Source organism: Dendroctonus ponderosae, unplaced genomic scaffold (genome assembly GCF_020466585.1).
Source record: "Dendroctonus ponderosae isolate FM_Combo_2020 unplaced genomic scaffold, Dpon_F_20191213v2 Dpon_F_20191213_4, whole genome shotgun sequence".
In the NCBI taxonomy this organism is placed as follows: domain Eukaryota; kingdom Metazoa; phylum Arthropoda; class Insecta; order Coleoptera; family Curculionidae; genus Dendroctonus; species Dendroctonus ponderosae.
In genome coordinates this window covers 1,340,050-1,347,555 of record NW_026018611.1, presented here as the reverse complement: position 1 = coordinate 1,347,555, position 7,506 = coordinate 1,340,050, and the positions used below count along the sequence as shown (strand labels likewise).

Sequence of the window (7,506 nt, the reverse complement as noted above, 5' to 3'; positions counted from 1 at the left end):
AAAATTTCGAACTTGAGAAATTGTGCCTAAGAAAGCTTGCATCAGATTTGCACTGATGACTGAAAAAAATTATAGCGACCAACCCAAGAAGACTAAAACTTTTGCAATTTTTTCCTTAGAAGCACAGATATCCGCTCTATATCACGTAAAAGTTTCGATGTCTAATCAGCATCAAGAATGTTTTAACAAATTTTCGAATCTGAGCAGTTTTGACCAGGATGGCTTGCAACAGATCAGCACTATTGTCTGAAAAAAATGATTGCGCCCAAACCAAATAGACCAGAAACTTCCCAATTTTTGGTTTAGAAGCACACATATCTGCTCTATAACTCATAAAATTTTCGGTTTCTGAGCATTATCAGAGATTTTTTTAGAAATTTTTCAATTTTAGCGTGTTTTTCTTATTTACTTATAGTTTTCATTCGCATAAATCAACTAGCTGCTCCAGAATCATTCAATTTTCTTTAGGTTTAACACTGGACGCACTTTTCCACTGCGTCCCAGCCGACAAGCGCGAACTGTGCCAGTTCTTAGCCAATGGAATCAAGTCGGGCATCATACGCCCTTTAAATAGGACGATTTTCCAGATGGATCAAGCAGAAGAAGCCTTCCGCTATATGGCTTCGGGCAAGCATACTGGCAAGGTTCTGATCCAGATCAGAAAGGAGGAGTCAGAGCTGATGGCGGTCCCGTCTGCTGTTCCATTCCTGGCGCATCCCCGGTAGAATTTTCCCATATTTAGCACGGTGAGTGCGACTATCAGAAACGTTTTCCAGATACTTCTGCGACAGCGATCGCTCCTATATAATCTGCGGAGGCTTGGGAGGATTCGGCCTGGAGTTGGCCGATTGGTTGTGCTTGCGAGGCTGCCGGCGCCTCATCCTCACTTCGAGGACCGGCCTCAAAACCGGCTACCAGGCCTACAGAATATCGTGGGTTTGCGTGGATTTTCCATGAATTGCGAGTGAAATTGCGATTTTCAGCATGTGGAAGTCCTACGGATGTGCAGTGGAAGTGTCCACGGAAGACATAACCACTCCTGCGGGCTGTTTGGGCCTGATAAAGGCCGCGCAACGTCTCGGCCCTGTACACGCCATCTTCAACCTGGCTGTTGTGCTAAGCGACTGCATCCTGGCCAATCAAACCGAAGAGTCCTTCCGGGTCTCGTTCGCTCCCAAAGCCTGCGCCACAAAGTACTTGGACGAAGTCTCCAGGAAACTCTGCCCAGAGCTAAAGTAATACTGCAGCAACCAGCCGAATGGTTCAGGAACCCTAATTTTCCAGAGATTTCGTGATTTTCTCCTCGGTGTCCTGCGGACGTGGGAACGCCGGACAGTCCAACTACGGCATGAGCAATTCCGTGATGGAGCGCATATGTGAAAGGAGGCGGAGCGACGGCTTGCCCGCCCTGGCCATTGAATGGGGGGCGATAGCCGACGTAAGCAGCCGCCCGGCCGGATGTTTCGCCCGATTTATGCGTCTCAAACTTCCCTAGGTGGGGCTGGTGGCCGAGATGCAAAACGACTCCATTGAAATGGAAATCGGCGGCACTTTGCAACAGCGCATCTCCAACTGTTTGCAAGTGATGGACGTGTTTTTGCGGCAAAAAGAGGCTGCCATTGTGTCCAGCATGGTGGTGGCTGAGAAGAAGGGCGGCTGGGGAGGTGCCGACAACATTGTCGACGCTGTTGCCAATATTTTAGGTAGGGTTTCACTGATCTTTCCCCCATTTTCGACACTTTCTAGGGGTGTCCCCGTGGAGGCGGGACACCTTGTGCAACAAAGCTGATGAAGATAGGGGGTTGTTTTATTCCAATCGCGTTGTTTTAGGTATAAAGGACCTGAAATCCATCCCGCATCAAGCCACTCTGGCCGAAGCCGGCATGGACTCGATGACAGCGGTGGAGATCAAGCAAACCTTGGAGCGGGAGTTCGAAGTGTTTCTAACCGCGGCCGACATCAAAGGAATGACCTTTGCCAAGCTGGCCGAGATCCAAGCGGAGCGCGATGCGGATTCCTCCACAGGCAAATAGCTTTGATCCACATCCCCCCTTCTCCTACACCTTTCAATTGCTTCACAGCTGTGAAAAAAGAGCGCGCCTTGATGGGCATGGAGATGTTCATGTGGTATGTGGGGGAAGCCCCATCAACAGCCGATCCCCTGGTGAGGGTCCAAGCTGGCCCTGCCGCCCCCCAAGGGGGCGCCACAGTCGTCCTCTTTCCAGGCATTGAGGGGATAGTGCAAACCCTACAGCCCCTGTACCAAAATCTGCAGGCTGAGATCTTGGGGCTCCAATATCCCTACGATGAGCGGGCCGACAGCATTCCGGCCCTGGCTGCCATGTACCTGCCGGTAGGCCTTAACAGACTAACGCCCAATGGAGGTTTAAGCTGCAGGGTTTCAGTTGATAGAGGAGCGCATCTCCAAGGCCCAGCCCTTCACCTTTCTGTGCTACTCCTATGGGGGGCTGATCGCCCTGGAGCTGGTGGCGTTGCTGGAGCAGAAGGGCTACCTGGGCACTCTAGTTATGATAGACTCCAGCCCCGATTACCTCAAAGGCGTCGCCAAGACGGTGGAGCTGGAGGTGGACGACAAGTTCCAAGTCACCCTGTTGGTGCACTTGATGTCCATGAAGGTCTCCTATGACCTCATCGCTAAACACTTGGTAACTGCACCTTTTGCCCCTGGTTCAGCTCCGAAATGTTCCTCTTTTCAACCTCAGGAAGCGCTGCTGAAGCTCAACACATTCGAGGAACGCATCGGCATGTGCCAGCAGATCGTCGGCAAGACGAACGAAAAGTCCCAGAAGTACCATCGGGAGTTCGCCCTCAGCATCTACACCAGGGCGAAAGCGATTGTCAAGTGGGAGCCCGATTTTCAACTCAAATCGCAGGTTGCCCTCGTCAAGCCCACACTGGCCAACGTCGAGATGGCCGATGAGGACTACGGGTTGTCGCAGCATTGCGAAAAACCGGTCCAAGTGAGGGTTTTTGAGGGAAATCATGCCTCCATTCTGGAAAACGCGAACGTAGTTGACATGGTGCGTGAGTGCTTCGGGCTCAGTCCAATGGAAGAGGGCCCAGGAAAGGGCGATTTGCTCATTACAGTGGAGAAGGTGCCCACAAACGCGGCCAATAAGGTGTGAATCTGAACCAGAATATAAAAATCGGCGATTTTCTAGGAACGCAGTCGTTTTATTTTCTCTGTATGTCAAGGTTCCTTCTGTCCAAGACGGCTGCCAAATTGCAGCCGAACTCCTAGACTATGGGTATAGATTCTGCCAACCCCTCCTTTAACTGTCGCTAGATCCGCCCTTGGCCGCCCATTCTTCAACTGCTAGTGGCAACAGTGTAGTCGCAACTGCCACCCAGTAAACGTCACTGTGACATGGGCTCCAAGCATTTTTCGATATTTTGCCCGCTTTGCCCTCGGTAGGCCCGCGGAAGCATCGCAAAGTAAAGCTTAGCGGTCAATCTTTGCAAAACGCGTAAATTCCGGCGTGTCAAGTGCTTTTTTCGCGTTGAATCTTCATCCAAATGTACAGATCACCCGTTTCCCAGACACGCCGCTAGGGGCGCCGGTGTGATCACGTCAAATTCTTGCCAGTAAACGACATAGTTGCCGATGCTTGCAGTTTGTTCCCGAGCGCAAGCAAATTGCGTTTATCTAACGTGCCCGATTGGGCCGTTTTCAACATCAGCCGAAGAGATTTAATGTGGGATATCAACCAGGCTTAATAACTATGGTTGAATGGCAAATCAAGCACAACTATATTTTTTGTGGAAAGTTGTGGGGTAGCGGCAACGCTGTAGTGGAACACTGACGGCCGGTGAATGTACGCGTTAAATTTTGGCAAAGTTTTTTCCAATTTTGCCGAAAATAGTGTCTGGAAACGGTGGAAAAGTGTTTCAAAGTGAAGCTGAACCCGCAAGGTTTGCAAAAAGTGCAGTTTCCAGTCGTACTAGTGCGTTTCCAGTTCGAGATCGCTATTTCAAGTTGGCAGAGGTTAAGGGGTCAACGAACCCTCGGCTAGTTGATGGCGCCTCGGAGCGGCGCTTGTTGAAAAACACAGATTAGGTAATTTTATTGTTATATTAGTTTTATTGTTATTATAGTTTTGTGCCCAATTATCCCCAATAAACCCCCGTTTCGTTGTAGCCGATTTGGGTTCAGTTAACCTTGGAGCATTAAAAGCTTCTTCTAGAATCTAGATGGGAAACTTTTAGCCAGTAATAAATCGTCATATTAATCAGATTGACAAATTTATTGCAATATTGCATATTCCCCACTATTCCTCGACAAAGCCATTGGCAGCCCTACAGGAGCTCATGATCGACTCGGCTAGTTCATCGTTGTTCAAAATGGTCCTATGATCGCCCTCCAGCACCTGAAAAATCCTCAAATAATGTCCCTATTCTCTCCTTATGTCTGTTCAACTCACCAAGACTTCAACCGGTTGTTCAAAGTACTGGCCCAACTCATAGTCCTCAGCTTCGAACGAGATTGATACCATAGTTGGCTTGAACAGTCGCGCTTTGGATTTCAATTTTCCAATCGTTGGATGGTAGCTCATGCAGGCTTTCATTAAGTTCAGCACCATATTGGTGCTATTCAGCACCAACGATTTTGTAATTTTCTCGTCGTATTGAAACTTGGATAGATAGAGCTCGAGCCGCTTGCTGCTCGACGATATTTTCGATAGCTCTTGCTAGATAAGGCAAACGATTTAAAATAATCAAAAACTGTGGCCCTTGCGCTTACCGCAAACTCAACGACTTGGGCTTCGTTCACGTGCAAGCTTAGCGCGCTACAAAGCACAACACTTTCCCAATCTGCACCAGACATTTTAGCGGAGAGCTCTTTGATGAAAGCGGGTGACCCATCGATGAAGCTAATCGTTCCCACTAGTCCCAAATGCTCCAAATCGCTGGCAACTTGCAAAGCTGCGCAACAGCCCATCGAATGGGCCACAAGGTGGAATGGTTCGTTCGGTTCCAGAAGGTCCCTGACGAACTAAACATTCAGCAAGTTTCATTAGTGAGTCGGGATGATTTTCTGTTGTACTCACGGGAATAATTCGAGCAGCGGTTTCTGGAATGTTGTCCGCTTGTAGGCCGCTGGTGTAGCTTAACCCAATGGCATCCACCTCCAGTTTTTGGGTTAGGGCTTTTAAGAGCTCGCACTGTCCTTCGATGCCTTGAACAAAGCCCATGTAGTGTATGAATTTCGAGGGAAAAATGGGTGTTGCTCACCTGGAAAAGCTATCAGTTTGCTCAATCGTTGGCAGCCGTTGGCTGCCCCTAAGCTCGGGAGCTTCGCGATGGAAGAGTCGCGCAAGTCGCTTTCTGTTAGCAGGTACATCAAGAAGTCTTTCAAGTCAAATTCTTTCGACTGCTCCAACTCTGCACCATTTCCACTTTGGTGCAGTTCCAAGATTCTGCAATAGTGGGTTTGAATGGGAAGTTTTCACTCAATTTGGGCAATTTGTCACCGCGCTAGTGTGACGCCTCTGAGCTGGGCGGGCGAGAACACAATCCCATACTCCCTTTCCAGCGTTTGCTTCATCTCGACCCCGTTCATTGAATCCATGCCCAATTCGGCTAGAGTGGACTGCAGACTGACCGACTTCAGGTCGGTGATTCCTGTGCGTTGCCAGAAGCTGGTAGAAGAAAAATCGGGTAGCCACAACTCTTCTTTGCCTACCTATAATGCCGGCAACGACATCCAGAATACTGCTGGAGCCAGTGGAAGCTTTCTTCTCAGCGACCACAATGCTGGACACAACCGCCGCTTCGGTTTGCCTCAGCAGCCGGTCCAACACCTGAAAGCAACTGGCGATGCTTTGCTGAAGAGTGCCCCCTATTTCCAGCTGCACTTGCTCCTCGAACATTTCGGCCACCAGGCCCACCTAAACCCCAGCTGTGAGCTTCCATTTGCCCAATTCTCATAACTTACGTCGCCGATGGCTCCCCATTCTATCGCCACCGCTGGATATCCATCGTGGCGTCGCCTCTCGCATACTCTCTCCATTACCGAATTGGACATGCCATAGTTGGTTTGACCGCCGTTTCCCCTGCCGCACGACACGGAAGAAAACACCACGAAATCACTAGATAGATCAGTGTTGGCCTTAAATTCTGCCCTGTGGGACTCCTACGGGAAACCCACCTCAGTTCTGGACACAGTCTCCTGGTGGCTTTGTCCAGAAACCTGGTGGCGTCCGCTTTGGGCCCGAACGACACCTCAAAGCTCTGCTCAGTCTGATTGGGGAGTGTGGCGTCCTGCAACACCACCGCCAGGTTGAAGACGGCCTTAACAGGCGCCAAGGCATTGGCTTCTCCTAACAGAGCCTCGCATCCTGAGGGAACCGTGATGTCTTGCGTGGATATTTTCACATTGCACCCATAGCTTTGCCACAGCCTGGAACGGTTGCCCGCTTAGCCCCTGGCCGCCGGTAAATTGCCAATAGTTACGTGGTTCTTTGCTGCTGATAGCCAGTTGTGATGCCCTTTCGGGATGTCAGCACCAGGTTCTGCGCTCCTCTGAGTACCAACCAGTCGGCCAATTCCAGTCCAAAGCCCCCAAGGCCTCCACATATCACGTAGGACTTTGATGGGTCGCAACAGTACCTAAGCCGAGTTATCAAGCTTTGTTGGATTATTTCATTTTCTCATCCATAGCAACGCCATAGGGCAAAAAAGGTATTAATAAACGGTAATTCGATAATTTTTAAAAAAACTTACATAAGGAGGAGGGCTTTTTCGTTCCAATGTGAAAATAAAAAAAATTACAGCGGTAATTGCACAGTGTGCAATTATCACTCAACGATAATTGCATTGTTTACAAAAAATATTTGACAGGTGTCTTTTCATGTTGAATTAGACATCAAATGTCTTCCTGACATACCTAAGATTTTCAAATTATATTTAATAAACATAAGTAATAAAATTAAAAGTGCAATAAAATATAATAGAAATAAAATGAATCCACATTAACTTTGTTTACTCAGGAAATATTCATCAAAATTACACTCGTGCATAAAAATAATAGATAATTTTGCATTCGAGCTTGTTGTCTTTTAAAAACTGCATTCGTTTATTTCCACATTGGAACGAAAAAGCCACAATATAAAAATAAACTCATGCAGTTTTTAGACAACAAGCTTTCATGCAAACTTATCGGCAATTTTGAGCACTTGTGCAATTATCCCCGATAATTTCACGTCGTCATGGAATCATAATAAATATCACTGTTGACTGATTTATTTAATGTGATTGATGTGAACTATATTCTCAAAAATTAATAAAAATGAATCGTTTTGGAGATATTCCCGACGAATATATTGATAAATTGGTGGTTAGCGGCGAACCGACAAACACCGCAAAAAGTAAGAAGTACATTTGGAAACAGTTTATATCTTTTTGTGCGGAAAAACATTATAACATGGATCGAGATACTCCAATCTCGGAACTTGCATCTATTTTAAAAAGCTGGGCTTACAACAT

General features: G+C 47.8%; 2 protein-coding genes across 2 annotated transcripts in view; one reads left to right on the top strand and one right to left on the bottom strand.

Moving 5' to 3' along the window:
* The window catches only part of LOC109542979 (fatty acid synthase), a 15,834-nt gene extending 12,649 nt beyond the window's left edge, over window positions 1-3,185 (top strand). Inside the window, exons 26-34 of the mRNA XM_019912458.2 lie at window positions 469-721; window positions 777-932; window positions 984-1,235; window positions 1,285-1,438; window positions 1,496-1,703; window positions 1,831-2,025; window positions 2,082-2,353; window positions 2,406-2,666; window positions 2,724-3,185. Coding sequence (XP_019768017.2) covers window positions 469-721; window positions 777-932; window positions 984-1,235; window positions 1,285-1,438; window positions 1,496-1,703; window positions 1,831-2,025; window positions 2,082-2,353; window positions 2,406-2,666; window positions 2,724-3,146 — 2,174 coding nt within the window. The 3' untranslated portion in view covers window positions 3,147-3,185. The remainder of the gene's footprint in view (window positions 1-468; window positions 722-776; window positions 933-983; window positions 1,236-1,284; window positions 1,439-1,495; window positions 1,704-1,830; window positions 2,026-2,081; window positions 2,354-2,405; window positions 2,667-2,723) is intronic.
* Window positions 3,186-4,250: 1,065 nt separating this feature from the next.
* LOC109542929 (fatty acid synthase-like) overlaps window positions 4,251-7,506 on the bottom strand; it is a 12,420-nt gene continuing 9,164 nt past the window's right edge. Inside the window, exons 23-32 of the mRNA XM_048665740.1 lie at window positions 6,475-6,670; window positions 6,170-6,421; window positions 5,957-6,110; window positions 5,705-5,909; window positions 5,493-5,643; window positions 5,254-5,438; window positions 5,070-5,197; window positions 4,763-5,014; window positions 4,443-4,709; window positions 4,251-4,388 (exon numbers count right to left, since the gene is read on the bottom strand). Of these exons, the coding sequence (XP_048521697.1) occupies window positions 4,290-4,388; window positions 4,443-4,709; window positions 4,763-5,014; window positions 5,070-5,197; window positions 5,254-5,438; window positions 5,493-5,643; window positions 5,705-5,909; window positions 5,957-6,110; window positions 6,170-6,421; window positions 6,475-6,670 (1,889 nt within the window). The 3' untranslated portion in view covers window positions 4,251-4,289. The remainder of the gene's footprint in view (window positions 4,389-4,442; window positions 4,710-4,762; window positions 5,015-5,069; window positions 5,198-5,253; window positions 5,439-5,492; window positions 5,644-5,704; window positions 5,910-5,956; window positions 6,111-6,169; window positions 6,422-6,474; window positions 6,671-7,506) is intronic.